Here is a 17,018-nt window from a genome sequence, read left to right on the forward strand (position 1 = left end):
AATTCACAAATAAAATTGTTTATAGTCACAATGGATGTTAAAAGTGCTTTCCTTGTTGTTGAAGGCAGATTCTGACCATTTACATTTGTTTGAAAACACTTTAAGTAATATGTTTCTTAATTAATTGATGATCTAACACGAATGTTGAGTAATGATATAGCCAGAGAGACGAAACCATGCCTCATCAGTCAAAAATGTTCTGCTTAAAACTTCAAGTCTGTGTCGATCTATGAATCTCTAAACAACTGGCTTGTATAGCAGTCTCTTTCCATGATCAGACTTTCTTAATATGCGAACCACTGTAAATTTATAATTATGAATTTAAATTAAGTTTTCTTGTTACAGTCTTGTTTTGCTGTCTGGAAAAACTTATTTTTTTCTTGAGCTAATTTATCATGGATTTTGTATGTCTATGCAGCATCACATCCAAAATTTCACTAAGCTTTTCCTCAGATAAAATCGCGGGCCCACAACTTCTTGGAGCACAGTCCACACCTGTGGAGTAACAGTTAGCGTGTCTGGCAGCGAAACCAGGTGGCCTGGGTTCGATTCCCGGTCGGGGTAAGTTACCTGGTTGAGGTTTTTTCCAGGGTTTTCCCTCAACCCAATGTGAGCAAATGCTGGGTAACTTTCGGTGCTGGACCCTGACTCATTTCACCGGCATTATCACCATATCATTCAGACGCTAAATAACCTAAGATGTTGATAAAGCATCGTAAAATAACCTACTAAAATAAATAAAAATTCTTGGAGCATTGTCGATTAAACCAGTTTGTGTAAATTTCTTAATCAAATCCCACATACAGCATCATGGTTTGGACACATTGAATTAGGAAAAAGTTCCTTATATTTCAATTTTACACTTTTGTAAATTTATAACTTTGTGAAAAACATGTGAACAGATGGAAAAACTATTTTGAGCAACTACTAAATATACATGGGCCAAATAGAAATGATCGGGACGAAATTGAAATATAAACTGCTGAGCCATTTATACTCGAACCCACCCTTTCTGAAGTCGAAATTGCGATAGAAAATCTGAAAAATTATAAGTCTCCAGGTATTGATCAAATTCCAGCAGAATTAGTACAAGACAGTGAAAGCGCATTATCTAACGAAATTTATAAGCTTGTACTTGCTATTTGGAAAAAAGAAATTGTACCAGAACAATGGAAGGAGTCCATAATTGTACCTATCTTTAAGAAGGGGGACAAGACTAACTGTAGTAACTTTCGAGGAATATCACTTTTGTTGACGTTGTACAAAATTTTGTCCAATATTCTTTTAAGAAAATTAACTCCATATGTAGAAGAAATTATTGGGGATCATCAGTGTGTTCTAGATGTAATAGATCAACTATTGATCAGATATTTTGTATTCGACAGATAATGGAGAAAAAATGGGAATATAACAGTACAGTACATCAGTAATTCATAGATTTCAAAAAGGCATATGACTCGGTTAAGAGAGAAGTTTTATATGATATTCTTATTGAATTTCGTATTCCCAAGAAACTAGTTCAATTACTTAAAATGTGTCTCAGTGAAACGTACAGCAGAGTCCGTATAGGTCAGTTTCTGTCAGATGTGTTTCCAATTCACTGTGGGCTAAAGCAAGGAGATGCACTATCACCTTTACTTTTTAACTTTGCTGTAGAGTATGCCATTAGGAAAGCCCAGGATAACAGAGAGGGTTTGAAATTGAACAGATTACATCAGCTGCTTGCCTATGCGGATGACGTGAATATGTTAGGAGAAAGTCCACAAATGATTAGGGAAAATAACGGAATTTTACTTGAAACAGGTAAAGAGATAGATTTGGAAGTAAATCCCGAAAATATAAAGTATATGATTATGTCTCATGACGAAAATTTTGTACGAAATGGAAATATAAAAATTAGAAATTTACCCTTTGAAGAGGTGGAAAAATTCAAATACCTGGGAGCAACAGTAACAAATATAAATGATAATCAGGAGGAAATTGAACACAGAATAAATATGGGAAATGCCTGTTATCATTTGGTTGAGAAGCTTTTATCGTCCAGGCTGCTGTCAAAAAATCTGGAAGTTAGAATTTATAAAACAGTTATATTACTGGTTGTTCTTCATGGTTGTGAAACTTGAAATCTCACTTTGAGAGAGGAACATAGGTTAAGGGTGTTTGAGAATAAGGTGCTTAGGAAAATATTTGGGGCTAAGAGGGATGAAGTTACAGGAGAATGGAGAAAGTTACACAATGCAGAACTGCACGCATTGTATTCTTCACCTGATATAATTAGGAACATTAAATCCAGACATTTGAGATGGGCAGGGCATGTAGCGCGTATGGAGGAATCCAGAAATGCATATAGTGTGTTAGTTGGGAGGCCAGAGGGGAAAAGACCTTTGGGGAGGCCGAGACGTAGATGAGAAGATAGTATTAAAATGTATTTGAGGGAGGTGGGATATGATGATAGAGACTGGTTTAATCTTGCTCAGGATAGGGACCAATGGCGGGCTTATGTGAGAATGGCAATGAACCTCCGGGTTCCATAAAAGCCAGTAAGTAAGTGGAAAACATGCTCCACTAAAACCATTGTTCTTCGATAAACAACACTGTCACAAGTAACATCCACTTGTTACAAAGATGAATTTCACACTAAACTGGAACCTTTTCATACCAACCCTCTGTTGGAAGGACGTGGTAATGACCCTATGGAATGTGGTACCAAATGACAAACTACCCCATTCGCATCATTGTGGAGAGACTTTGTCTATCCATGGTATTATTATAATGTGAATGGTTATAGTAATAGGAATAGAGCATTTGAATTATGGAGAGTTACACTATACATGAAAATTAATGCGGACAAGAAAAAGTGCATGTGCAATGATTCTACAGCATCATTTCATTTTCATGGATCATTTGAACTACAAGAAAGTTTCAGTGCAAATCACATAATGACACACCAAAAGTACTACTGATAATATTTTAGTTCCATCAATATGGAAATGTTGACAATTAGCATTCTATTTTAATTTTCTACTGTTACAGAATATACATTCTCGTTTGTAATGTTGCTTCACATCTTGTTTGCACTAGCAATCCGAAAGTTTCATTTGTACTTTCTATGTGTAGACTTGATATTATGCTTAAAGCTATACGAAAAAAGACATACACACAATTTTCTTAAACTTGAAATAAAATAACTGTAATAACTTCTTACCACCATTATCGCAATTCTTCCGCCAACATCTCCAACAACATTGATTGGGGGCTTTTCTTTGGCAGGATGGACAGGCACTCCAACACTTACATCCATTGTACGTGACCGGGACAAAGTTGGTGGTGAATAGCGTCCATCCACCATATCTGATTCAGCTTCTTTCTGTTCGCCATGAATAACTGCAATACCTAAGCGCAGTCTTTCTGCATATGAAGTTGCTTTCTTAGCAGAGCCAGGATTCCGAGCTACAATAACTGCATTACGATAATCAGGAATCTGAAATATAATAAATAAATTATCATGTAAAGGGCCTGATTTACAGTTTCAGAGGCCCGGATTATTATTTCCTTCATGAGGTCCCTTCTTTTCACATATGACAACTAAACCTATCTTATTTCAATTAAACTTAACTAATGAGCTGACAGAATGAAGCCATACTACCACTGCTACTACTACCATTACTACCCAAAATAATTTTTTCCTTGATGTATTTATTTATTTATTTATTTTAGAAAAATTCTTCACTTATGGATACATCTTCAAAGTTCAGTGCTTTCACTAAATAATTTTCAATACACAGATGCCTAAGAGAATCCAATTTCTCCTGAGGCGCTATTTGGAAGTCAATTGTTTTATCCTTTTTAGGACTGAAAATAACTTTCCACTTGAACAGTTGGTTGCACAGTAAAGTAAGATACAATATTAGCAACACTACCAACATTTGAAAATACAGGGTGGAAGTGAAATAATCCTGCAGTTTGAAAGGGACAATAGGGTACACTTGAATGAATAGAAAAGCTACATTACGTTTTAGAACATACTTTCAATATTTCCATTCCTTATCATACTCTAAACCACAGCATAAGTCTTCTATAACATAAAAATGTAATATTTGTGTTATTAGTGGAATGTATTTTGCTTCTCCTGAAAAGTTGTTAAAAGTGACTTAGTTCCTTTTAGTTCCGACTGATTCAATTAAGACATATTCCATATTCTAGCTGTGGAGTGATGTACAAATACCATAGAATGTAAATAAATACAATACAATACAAAATAATAAGTATAGGGAACATCACGAAATTTTTAGACATCTTTTACTACTTACACATTCTTGTATGTACTGCAGTAAAAATGGTGATGCTCTCAGATTATCCACAGGACAATCAAAAAATCCCTGTATTTCCTTCTGGTGCAGGTCCATGGTGATAACATGTGTAAGACCTGATTTACACATCATCTTTGCAAGCAACTTACTCACAATGCAACCACGCTTTCTCATTTTACCTGGAAATACGATAAATATTAATATGTTGTTGTTGTTTTCTAATGCCAGGCATTTGACAATAAAGTCATATGACCTCTTGCACTCCAATATTTTTCAAAGATATTATCATGACCAGCCACTGAAGCACAGATTTTGAGGTGTATCTGTCGGATACAGGGGGGAGAGCCATTAATCCTTCCCATTGAAGGCTTTAAGGAACCAACCTGGACAAATACTCAATGTCCCATCCCTACCTTCCCGTGGTGCAGCTGTTAGTAAGCATAATTTTAAAAGCTGAACTAAAGGGAGGGGCTACTCATCCATTAGCACTGGTCAGCTTGATGAGTTAATGACTGAATTTGGTATAATTTTCCTCTATCCAATATCTAATTCTCTCTTTACCCTTTCCTATCCAGTCCTCTGGCTGAACTCTTACTTTCTTCGACCCCGACGGCATTAGAGCATTCGAGGCCTAGGGGTTCATTTCCCTTTCCTTCCTCCTCTTTCTACTTTTCTGTTCCCAATGCTGACCTGCTATGGCACTAACATCGTCCTCCAGTGGCTTAAGGAGGGAAAGCTGGTGATCAACAAGATCTCCCAGCTAGGTCCAATGGACCTGTCGACCAACAGCAGGTGTGGTCCTCCAGACATTCTGGGGGTTGTGTGTGAATGAAGTAGCCACCAAAACGTTAAAATATGGTGTTCACTTAAATCGGCTACAACTTGCCATTTAACTCCAATATGAAATGAGTACCATTAAGGTAAAATTATCCGGAGGTAAAATAGTCCCCCAATCGGATCTCCGGGCGGGGACTACTTTAATGGTACAGAATCAACTAAACATCTTACAATGGAATGCTGGCAGTATAACATCAGCCAAGAAGACTGAACTAGCCAATATATTCTCAGATAATAAATATTAATATAGCCTACTGTATTTACGTTTATTTATGTGTATTGTTAAGAAGGTAACTTTATTGTATAACTTAATACAGTACACTTTTGTTGTGGTCAATACAGGGTATTAAAACAAACATGAAACATATATTCAGAGTGCTATTCAATGACAGTCCTGACTTTGTATTTGATTTCATAACCCAGTCTCAGAATCTCTTTTATTTTAGTTTCCTCGTTGGTGGATCTGGAGAGTGTGACTTTCAGGAATTCAACAAAGCAATGTACTGACATGATAGAAAAAAGTATTCTTCGACCTTCTTTAGCTCATGCAGAGAATTAAGTTAACCTATGTAAAGTGTAGATAAGTTTGCAGGACAGTATTTCACACACAACATGGTGCACCTTTTATTAGTCTGAAATACCTGTTTTGAATAGTTTGTATTTTTTAATTTCTGAATAAGAGGCAGAACACTGTATAGAACAGCCACACTGCCAGACAGGCCTGATTTCAGTGTAAAGTATGCAAGTCCTAATGTCTGTGAAATTATGTGTTTCTACTGGTGAATATAATGTCTGGATTTCTTAAGAATTACATGTTCACATCATCTTGCAATGGAAGAGTTCAAAATATCTGAGAAACTAGAATAACAATTCCTCCTAGTGTTGTGGGGGTACACAGTAGCATAGCAGGTAAGGCATCATGCTACAATGCTAAAGATTGCAAGTTCGAATCCCGATAGCCATGGTGTTTTGCAACTGACCTAATCCTTCCAGAGTGACAGTGTCTTGTACATAAATTTGACAATTTAATTTTTTATTTTATAGAATTCATGATAATTCTCCATTTTCTGCACCAGATATGAATTTCTTCACAGAAGGCTTAAAGACACTTATGCATCAACATCGGTTAGTGTAACCACCGGTTAAAATTGCTACCAACTCCTCCTTAAACATTTTTACGGTGCATCAACCTCGGTTAGGACTTAAAACAGGAGGTTAACTATAGTAATCTCTAACCGGCCATATTCGAGCAATTAAAGGAGATAACCATTGATTAGCACGCATATTAAACAAAATAGCGGCCAGATCTACAGCTGATTTTTTCGAAGACAATTAGTATTGTACTTGGATAGCGATGGGGGTGAGAGTTAAGTTTTATTCGTGGAAAGAGAATTCTTACGAGGAATTAGATGGCAGAACATTTCAGAAAGTATTTTGTTTATCAAAATCTATCGTGCCACTTCTGCTGCAACAAATGTATCACTTGGAATAACCCACAAACAGCCCTATTTCTCGCATGAATAGGTTGTTCACATTTCGATTCTGTGCAACTGATATTTTCAGTATTTTAATGGAATAACTCGTATATCTCTTTTCCTATGTTGCAGGCTGAATGAAGAGAGGTTATGGGTGGATCTTAGTATATTTCATACTTCCCTGGTATAATTGGGGCCCTGGATTGTAACACACAATTTCAACTTATCTTCTTCATCCTTTTCCCTTATGGATATTCCATTTTTTTAAATATAACATATTAAGGACCCCCCATATTTAAATGCAGTAATGAAATCTATCAATACTTTAGGCTCTCACATTGGGATATAATCATTTTCACTTTTAGTTTTCAATTTTGTACGATTCTAACCTAATCAATCAATCTTCTTAATGTATCCAGCTGTTTGCTGACAACATAAAGTCCACTATAGTCCACTGTAGTCTATTCAGTTGTTGTTTTTCACGAGAAATGAGGGGTATTTTTATTGGTGCTCATTATAGATGCCTCTTGCTAGTAACCAGAGTTGGGGTGTAGTCAATATATACTGCAGGGCTGTGTCTTCTGCAACTGGTACAGATGATTTTAATTTACTTCTTTTGTGGTTTATGGATGGACAGTATAGAAGAATGTGTTCCAGATCTTCATCATGATATTATACCACAGACAAGTAGGATTATCAGGAATGTGAAATCGGTATAGGTACAATTGAGTGACAATGTGACCTGTTCTGGCTCTTGTTAAAAATGTTTGAACATGTCTGGGCAAGTTTTTGTACATTTCCAGGTCATTTGGTTTCAATGGATACCTAGTCATTGTGGTATACCTGGAAACGAGAAAGTTGATAATATTGCAAAACAGGAAACATATTTGCAACCAAGGCCTCTTCAAGTGATATCTCTATCTAGTGCTTTTGCTTCAGTAAAGTCTCATTTTACAAACCTATGGATCAACAATTGGCTCTCTTCTGACAAAGGAAAAATTTTACAGTCTGTACAAAAGAAACGATTCTAACCTAACAGCACTGTAAAACAAAGAAATGCAACCTGTAAATATAACAGCATCCAAAAGCAAACAAATGCAACACGAAAATATAGGATATTTTCATTTTCATGTAGAATGGAGTAAGTGCGTTGTTTTTAGACTTTGACTATCATCTTTGCAGAGGTATGGACGTTTTCTTTTCGTAATTTCGTAGAAAGTGTACCATCACAGACTTTACCCTGGTTAAATGAGGTATCAGGTAACCATGTTTAAGCAACTGGTAATTATGTATGGTGCATGCACAGAAATGACCATGATTACCCTTTTAATCACGGTTTCATAACCCATGGCTAAATTTTTAACTGACATTGATACACGTGGACATTAAACTGCCATTTCACTGGTGGTTTTATTAAATAAAAGTAACATCATCAGCAATGTATAAAATACAATATATAGTAATCGATTCAACACACTATCCTGATGAACACCAGAGAAAATGTGTTCTAACTCTGTGATGTATAATATTTAAATGTAAAGGAGTGATTGTATAAAAAAAAAAAATTATGGCACAAGCATCAACGTCAGCTAAAAATATAGTAATCATGGTTAGCTGACACCTCATTTAACCAGGGTAAAGTCTGTGATGGTACACTTTTTCTACAAAATGACGAAAGGAAAGCATTCATACCTCTACAAAGACAATAGTCAATGTCTAAAAACGACTGCACTTATTCCATTCTATATCGAAACAAACATATCCTATATTTTCATGTTGCATTTGTTTGCCTTTGGGCGCTGTTATGTTTACCGGTTGCATTTCTTTGTTTTACAGTGTTATTAAGTTAGAAATCATACAAAATTGAAAATTAAAAGCGAAAAGATTATATCCGAATGTGATAGTCTCAAGTATTGATAGATTTAATTACTACATTTAAATATGGGGAATCTTCAATATGTTATATTAAAGAAAAAAAATTTTGGAATATCCATAAAGGAAAAGGATGAAGAAGATTAGTAGAATTGTATGTTACAATCCAGGCCACCAATTCTTCCAGGGAAGTACCAGTATGAAATATCCTAAGAGCCATCCATAACCTCTCTTCGTTCAGCCTGTGACATACGAAAAGAGATACTCGAGTTATTCCCATTAAAATACTGAAAATATCTGTTGCACAGAATCGTAATGTAAACAGCCGATGCATGGAAAAAATAGGACTGTTTGTGGGTTATTCCAAGTGATCCATTTGTTACAGCAGAAATGACACCATAGATTTTGATGAACGAAATTTTCTGTCACCTAATTCCTCGTAAAAATTCTCTTTCCACTAATATACCTTAACTGTCACCATCATCTTTACCCAAGTACAATACTAATTGTCTTCGAAATAATCAGCTGTAGATCTGGCCGGCATTTTGTTTTACTAGGCCTGCTAATCAATAGTTATCTCTTTTAAGAGCTCGACTCAAATATGGCTGGTTACAGATTACCATGGTTAACCACCTGTCTAAGTCCTAACCGAGGTTGATGCACCGTAAAAATGCTTAAGAATAGGTTAGGTGGCAATTCTAAACGGTGGTTACACTAACCAATGTTGATGCACATGGTCATTAATGATTTTAAAATAACTATCATGGAGACAATCTTTTAAACTTGCAGAGTTAACCATAATGCCGAACTTAAGCTTTTACAGCTTCAAGGAAAAGATGTAGATAAATTAGTTTTTGCACAATCATGTTTAATCCTGTATTTACAGCTATTGTTGTTAGGCCTTGAAAGTTAGAATTTCCACACAGAAACTTGTTGCTAGGGAAATCATTCTTCATAACATAAAACTATACCGAAATGACCCATCAAAGTGCACTTATTATTACTTAGTTACCATTACAGTGTAGTTTTGTAAAGGCTTTGCAATAATATTGCTCTAAATTTTCAATGTAAAATATATTGTACTTGCAATTTTAAAAATATGATCATGCAAAAAATGTTGTACAATACACGTTTGTGAAATGCATTACAATATTTGGGAAATTGAAAAACAAGCAGAGTTGAGTTTTTAAAACTTTTCCTTGATTTTGTAAAAAGCACTTCCCAATCTTGTATAGTAATATACTATTTCTCTTGTGTCAAGATGAGACCAGCTATGCAATAAAGTTGTGAGCATGAATAAGATAATTAAATCAAAATAATGACGGTGGCAATAGTTCGATAGATTAGCCTACTAATCAATTTACAATGAACAATGTTAAAATGTTATGTTTTATTTAACGACGCTCGCAACTGCAGAGGTTATATCAGCGTCGCCGGATGTGCCGGAATTTTGTCCCGCAGGAGTTCTTTTACATGCCAGTAAATCTACTGACATGAGCCTGTCGCATTTAAGCACACTTAAATGCCATCGACCTGGCCCGGGATCGAACCCGCAACCTTGGGCATAGAAGGCCAGCGCTATACCAACTCGGCAACCAGGTCGACACACAATGAACAATGATTAAAAGCAATTTTGAATGTGACAATTTGAAAGAAAAAAAAATATAAATCGTACAGGAAAATAGAATAGTTGTAAACGAAATTAACCTGCATAATTAAAAAAAAAACTCTTTTCTCAACAGTATCTGAACCCTGAACTTTGTAGTCTGCGAGCAAGCATACTAGCACAGAGCTATCAGAATCGGGGTTGTCATATTATATCGTATTTGTTTAATAATGATTCTTATGTATTAATTTTATTTTATTTTCAGATTAATTTTGTGCACTTTGCATTAGTTGTGAAATATCTTCCTGTAATATTATTCAAATAATACTGTATTGAAAACAGTTGTTTAAATTGTTGTGGTGTGAATTAGCATGCTGCTTTACAGGTGCAATGTTCGGTTCAAGTTTGTAGAGTATAGTGAAGTTCGATATTTGCCGAAGTTCACTCTGCAGAAGGCAGCCTGTCATGATTGTTCTGCATTGATATGAAAATATTCGCTGTCTTTCACTCCCACCTCTTCATGTTTTAACCGCTTAAAGCTTTTAGCACATATCTTACGATTAGTTTTTCATACGGAATAAGACGAATTTTGTAATATAGTGGTTGCCTCTCTCATGTTCGAACATTGCAGAACACTAGTGTGAATCATGCTCTATAAGTAACTACAAGAGGTGGGCCATTTTTTGTTTCTGGGATTGTACATTACGTCGTTTTTCTGTTTCCAGCATATATCTAGTCCTTAATAACACATCTCCTTCCTGACACAATATTATTTCTCTTCAACAAACACAGTGCCTTCTAGAAACATTTGAATGTTGTTATAACAGATCTAAAATTCTTAATGCTACCTCAAATTCAAGATTTTATAGTTAAGTTCTTGTTCCAGAGAACACTACCATTGCCGGGCTTGCTTACGGTATTTTAAAGTAACTATATTGTGATAATTTCAACATAATTTTGCATCAATGTACACAAGTGTAATTTTTACTTACATTGTTTGCTATAGGGTAAATAAGGGATTACTCCAACAATGCTTTTAGCTGAAGATGTCTTGCATGCGTATGCCATAATCAGCAACTCCATTATGTTATTGTTAACATCTCTGCACAGAAAAAAAAGACAGAAAAATAATCAGAAATAAGACAAATTATTATACAAATATTGGAGTCAGTGAACATCAGAACTATTCAAATGATATCAACAATACAATAATCAGAGCTGTAATGTAGTTTTCTTATATTACTAACACCAATAATGGCTGGGTAGATCAGTTGGTAAGGTAAATGGCTACAAACTGAAAGGTCCAGGGTTCAATCCCAGCTGATGGCGCGTTTTTTCTCATTGCTAAAACTTCCACAATGGCTCTGGGGTCTATCAGCCTCCTGTCAAATCTAGTATTGTCGGACCATCGGATCTGTGTCCCTTCAGCGCTGTCGTCGTTCTCGAAAAAGTTAACGCCTGTACTCACTCCAGTCCACCCACTTTCCTCCCACCATGTTAAACAGCAGGCCACGAACCTTGCCAAATAGGGATGTTGCCAAACTTCCATCAAACGGTGTCATAAATAACTGGTCCTCCATGCTACAATATCATTTCTTTCAATCAAAATACATCTTGTATTTCTACATTTTTTAAACCTAAATCCCATGTCTCGAATCATTTTCCGCAGCGTTTCTATCCAACATTGGAAAATATTGTCTCTCGCAACCTTCAGTAATTTCTTTAATGTCGGAACTTCATTCTACACAGTATAAAATTCTTGTATCTTTCTTCTTAAAATACATCGGTTCATATCATCTACAAGAATTAAAGGTTCCCTTGGTCTGTTCTTCCCTGGTGATTCTAGCTTTTCATCTCCTGCACAGCCTCCCTCTCTCCTGATTTTCTTTGTTAGGCACCCTGACCTGCCTATATAAATTACATAAAAATGTTGTATTATATCAGTATTAGTTAAGTAAGTAATTTTAATATATAATCAAATGAAATAAAATAAGCCCCACCTGTGATCGCAGCTGCTCTTTTCATTGCCTGATTTATAGGAAACAGATATTGACCTGTTTGTTTCTCTTCATCGCAAAATGCTATTACATACTTGCTTAATAATATTTCTTTTGCCACTCCGTGCTACAGTGTTCATGTTGAGTTGACAACACTGGACTGCAAGTGCAAATAAACTGTCCCGCAAGAAGGCTCAAAATTGTGAGTAGTGAGGGAGAGAAAGGGAGAGAGCTAGAAAAGAGAGAGATAGGAATGCAGGGAGAGAAATGAATTACCGAGGCTGAGAAGGAATTAGGGTTCAGTTCGCATATCTTACGGGGGCACAGATCCGATGGTCCGACAATACTGGTCTTCCTTAGGGATAAGAGGCAGTTGGAGTATGATGCTGATTACACCATCTCATTCTAGTCCCAAGGTCAAGAAAGCATGGAGCTTTGCCTCCATGTCCCCATGCACCTTCATGGTGTGCAAAGAATTTACCTTTAACTTTTTTACTATCACACTCCAGACTGGGACCTTCATGAAACTAATTTCTCAGCTAGTAAGCAGCTACTTCAAAAAAATTCAGCCATCATCTAAGAAAATTCTATTCTAACTCATCACAAGAAACACAACTGTTCATGATTTCGCCATATGCAGTAAACAGATACCAAACAACGAAAATATAGTTAAGAACATTTTACAACAGAAATCATGGTTCTTCTTCTTCTTCTTCTTCTTCTTCTTCCTTTCCCTCATTTCAGCAATGACCCAAACACCTTTTTTTCTCGTGGATGTTAATTTAGCATTTGGCAAGGTATTCTTTCGGAAGTAATTTTAAGCACATGTTACCTCCATTTGGTTATATAATTATGAATGTTTTCTAAAATTAATTTTGAATATGCAGACCTTTTTGTTCTTGTTATTTATAGTTGTGTTCTTACTTCTTTCAAAACACTTTGGTCGAATATGTGCAGGGGCAACGAGCAAGTAATCGTCAGATTCTATTTTTAAAAATCTGAATACCCATACATCCAGAAAGGTTTCTGTTAATTTTATATTCAGATAACTGGACCCATATCTATACTGATGGTTCAAAAATAAAAGAATATACCAATGTGGAAGCTCGTATCTACAACAACCTGTTCTCCTTCTATATACCAGGTGGTCATGACCAGACAGCTTTTGATGGAGAAGTCGAGGCTGTACAAGTGGCATTAAGTCCACTTGTCCTACATCAAGATAAATTTACAAATGCTGTCATCCTATCTGATTCTAAAGCAGCCATTCAGTCTACTAGTAAAACTTCTCTCCCCTCCTCATTGGACATCCTGAATTGCCAGAATGCCCTCAAGCACCTAAAACAAAATGGCAAAACAATTGCTCTCCAGTGGATCCCAGGACACTGTAAGATTTACAGTAACGAACAGGCAGACACACTAGCCTCCCTAACTGTCCATTGTGCAACTCAAACCAAGAAATGGATTCGGAACACCTCAAAATCTGTGCTTCAGTGGCTGGTCATGATAATATCTTTGAAAAATATTGGAGTGCAAGAAGTCAAATGACTTTATTGTCAAACACCTGGCATTAGAAAACAACAACAACAACAACTAGCCATCCCTCCAGAAACCTGTGCTATATATATCTGTGAAGAAATATGTGTAAGTTTTTCAGAAAGGTATCCATGCATAATTTAAATTTCAGAACAAACAATAGAGGCTCTTGATTCAGAACACACCGTATGAACCAAGAACTGCAGTGGCTATGTTCAGTCTCAACACTGGTCACAATATTCTGGCCAAACACCTCTACCATTTGCGAATCTTGCAATCTTAAACTTGCATTTTTTTTTTTTTGCAACCTTGAAGAAATGGACAATTCAACATCTTCAAAAGAGCCCTACCCTTAATTGTCCCATAGAAGTTGAATGCTACTGGGAAGCAAGAATCAATCTTCTTAATGTATCCAGCTGTTTGCTGACAACATGAAGTCCATTATAGTCCACTGTAATCTATTCAGTTGTTGTTTTTCGCGAGAAATGAGGGGTATTTTGATCGGTGTTCATTATAGATGCCTGTTGCTAGTGGCCAGAGGTGGGGTGTAGTCAATATATACTGCAGGGCTGTGTCTTCTGCAACTGGAACCGATGATTTTAATTTACTTCTTTTGTGGTTTATGGATGGACAGTATAGAAGAATGTGTTCCAGATCTTCATCATGATTATTACACCACAGAAAAGTAGGATTATCAGAAATGTGAAATCAGTGTAGGTACAATTGTGTGACTATGTGACCTGTTCTGGCTCTTGTTAAAAATGTCTGAACATATCTGGGCAAGTTTTTGTACATTTCCAGGTCATTTGGTTTCTTTTGTACAGACTGTAAAATTTTTCCTTTGTCAGAAGAGAGCCAATTGTTGATCCCTAGGTTTGTAAAATGAGACTTTACTGAAGCAAAAGCATTGGATAGAGATATCACTTGAAGAGGTCTTGGTTGCAAATATGTTGCCTGTTTTACAATATTATCGATTTTCTCGTTTCCAGGTATACCACAATGACTAGGTATCCATTGAAATGTTATTTCCTTATAGAGTTCTTTCAGTTTACTTAGTTGTTTCTGAACTGGAATAATTCTATGTGCATATAGGTTTGGTACATATTTAATTACATTAAATATAGCCCCCTTGGAGTCAATAAGTATGCATATAGATTTTTCAGAAATTTGAGTAACACACTGAAGAGCAGCATCAATAGCTAAGCAATTCAGTGTCAAGACTGGAGGAGGATAAACATGGTATGAAATAACTTTCTTGATATTTTGGAATATAATACCCTGCTCCTGATGTCTCATTATTAGGATTTATAGATCCATCTGTATAAATTTGAAGGTGATCCTTATATGTGCTGCAGAGTAGTTCCATGGAATCTAGCTTAAGAATGTATGGAGGATCATTTTTGGAATGATTTCCTGGAATTTGTATGCTATGTTCTGGAATCACCCATTTCCATGGAGAAATTTCGTTCACAACTGGAGTTTTAGCAATGAGTGTGTCTGTGATATAGATTGGTATTTCTTCTTTTTTATTTTATAGAAATTACACAGGATATCATCTGACAGTTTGAAGAACCTGTCAATGACCTATGTATCATAAACTAGCCATTGGACAAATAAATACATAAATATTCGTTACAATACTATCTATCATTGAGGTTTGCCCTCGTGCAGACAAGGAGTATTTGTGTGAATCTGCATGTTTAAACCTTCAGCACTTGCGTGGGGGGGACATCTGTCAACCAGCGTGTCTCTTTTCATTGTTGTATTTCCTAGAAAGGGTTTACAACTGTGAGGGTTAGGTACCTTCAAAACGAAGCTCACATAATAACATTCTTTACTTCCGGTCTTGGAAGTTGCTTGTATATGGACTAATGGGAGGCTTGTGTGAGGAGGGCAATGAACCTCCAGGTTTCTTAAAAGCCATAAGTAAGTAAGTTGCTCATATAACTTTTGTAGCTAAGGTTTTATTCTTCTGGATGACAACTGTCAACCACACAGCTTTTTACATTACAGTGTCTGCAAAGTTTTGGTAAGTATTCATTATAACTTTTGTGAGTTATGTACTATATCTTTTGGGGTAATTTGTTTGTTGAACTTCGAAAGATTGTCTATATCTGTTTCGTTAATGTTGCTTTTTCGTTTCAATTCTCGGTCTTTAAATGTACTACCCAATGAGACATGGAATTTATTCTTTTTAGCATCATTTTTTATATTACAGAGAATGGATTTTGCTTCTGCATTGGACTGATACCATACTTCAAAATCCTCAGTACCAGTTGCAGAAGACACAGCCCTGCAGTATATATTGACTACACTCCACCTCTGGCTACTAGCAACAGGCATCTATAATGAATACCGATCAAAATACCCTTCATTTCTCGTGAAAAACAACAATTGAATAGACTACAGTGGACTATAGTGGACTTTATGTTGTCAGCAAACAGCTGGATACATTGAGAAGATTGATTCGAAAGATTGTGGATCTACGTTTATCAAATTCCTTCAGAGATTAGAAGGCGTTCTCAAGTATTACTGGGAATTCAAGAATCATCTATGTCAGCCCCAGAACAAAGGAATGGATGCATGAGCCACTGTTACCAATTTGTTAGGTCTAGAGACAAAACGACTAGAAATGGTGTGTGAAATGTGTGATATCTGTATAAATTGCTTATAAATAACTAGGTATTGTAGAGACATGTCTGGAGAAAACATTCAGGAATAAAGACTTTTGAAGAATAATCCAAGAAAAATAGGACATCGGACACAAGCTATTCAGATATTATTCTATAGAAATATTTTCACAACAAAGCAAGGATTATAAACGTGTTTCCAGTGTTAATTTTGTAAGTAAATGTAGAAAGTATTTGAAATTTACAGATAAATAATTATCTATCAATAATTATAAATAAACTAATTCTGTTTCAAAACTATTTTTATATTTATTCATAAATAAACTGTGAATACTCCGTAGTAATACATGTATATAACCATTCACATTGAAACGAATGTTCAAATAAATTCTCTAAAACAAGAATATAATTATAATTTGGGTGACAGCAGTCCCCCCCCCTCCGCAACTGAGTATGTTACGAGAAAGTACAGTTGTCGCCAAGCTTAGTTGACCTCACTCACACCACTCTGCTGACTCATGCCTTACCCAAAACATAAATAAATCATACGGTGCATGCCTGTTAGTTATGCAGCGTTGTCATATTATGACTCTGAATTAGGCCAGTCGCTGGGCTGAGGCAAGTACCATGTTTTTTTAACAGAGAAGTTAGTAGTTGTTTCTTGTGGCAAGATAAGCTGACCTATCTACTCGGGCAGAGGCAGTCTATGTTTGGAAACACTGTTATAAAGCAATTCAGTCATCGGACGCAACCAC

General features: G+C 35.9%; 1 protein-coding gene across 2 annotated transcripts in view; it reads right to left on the bottom strand.

The window, feature by feature from the left end:
• The window catches only part of LOC138710411 (phosphoribosyl pyrophosphate synthase-associated protein 2), a 47,237-nt gene that overhangs the window by 12,479 nt on the left and 17,740 nt on the right, over nt 1-17,018 (bottom strand). For both annotated transcript variants that reach the window (XM_069841297.1, XM_069841296.1), the window contains exons 4-6: nt 11,093-11,202; nt 4,311-4,489; nt 3,206-3,481 (exon numbers count right to left, since the gene is read on the bottom strand). In XM_069841297.1, coding sequence (XP_069697398.1) covers nt 3,206-3,481; nt 4,311-4,489; nt 11,093-11,202 — 565 coding nt within the window. The remainder of the gene's footprint in view (nt 1-3,205; nt 3,482-4,310; nt 4,490-11,092; nt 11,203-17,018) is intronic.

This window comes from Periplaneta americana, chromosome 12 (assembly GCF_040183065.1).
Source record: "Periplaneta americana isolate PAMFEO1 chromosome 12, P.americana_PAMFEO1_priV1, whole genome shotgun sequence".
Lineage (NCBI taxonomy): Eukaryota > Metazoa > Arthropoda > Insecta > Blattodea > Blattidae > Periplaneta > Periplaneta americana.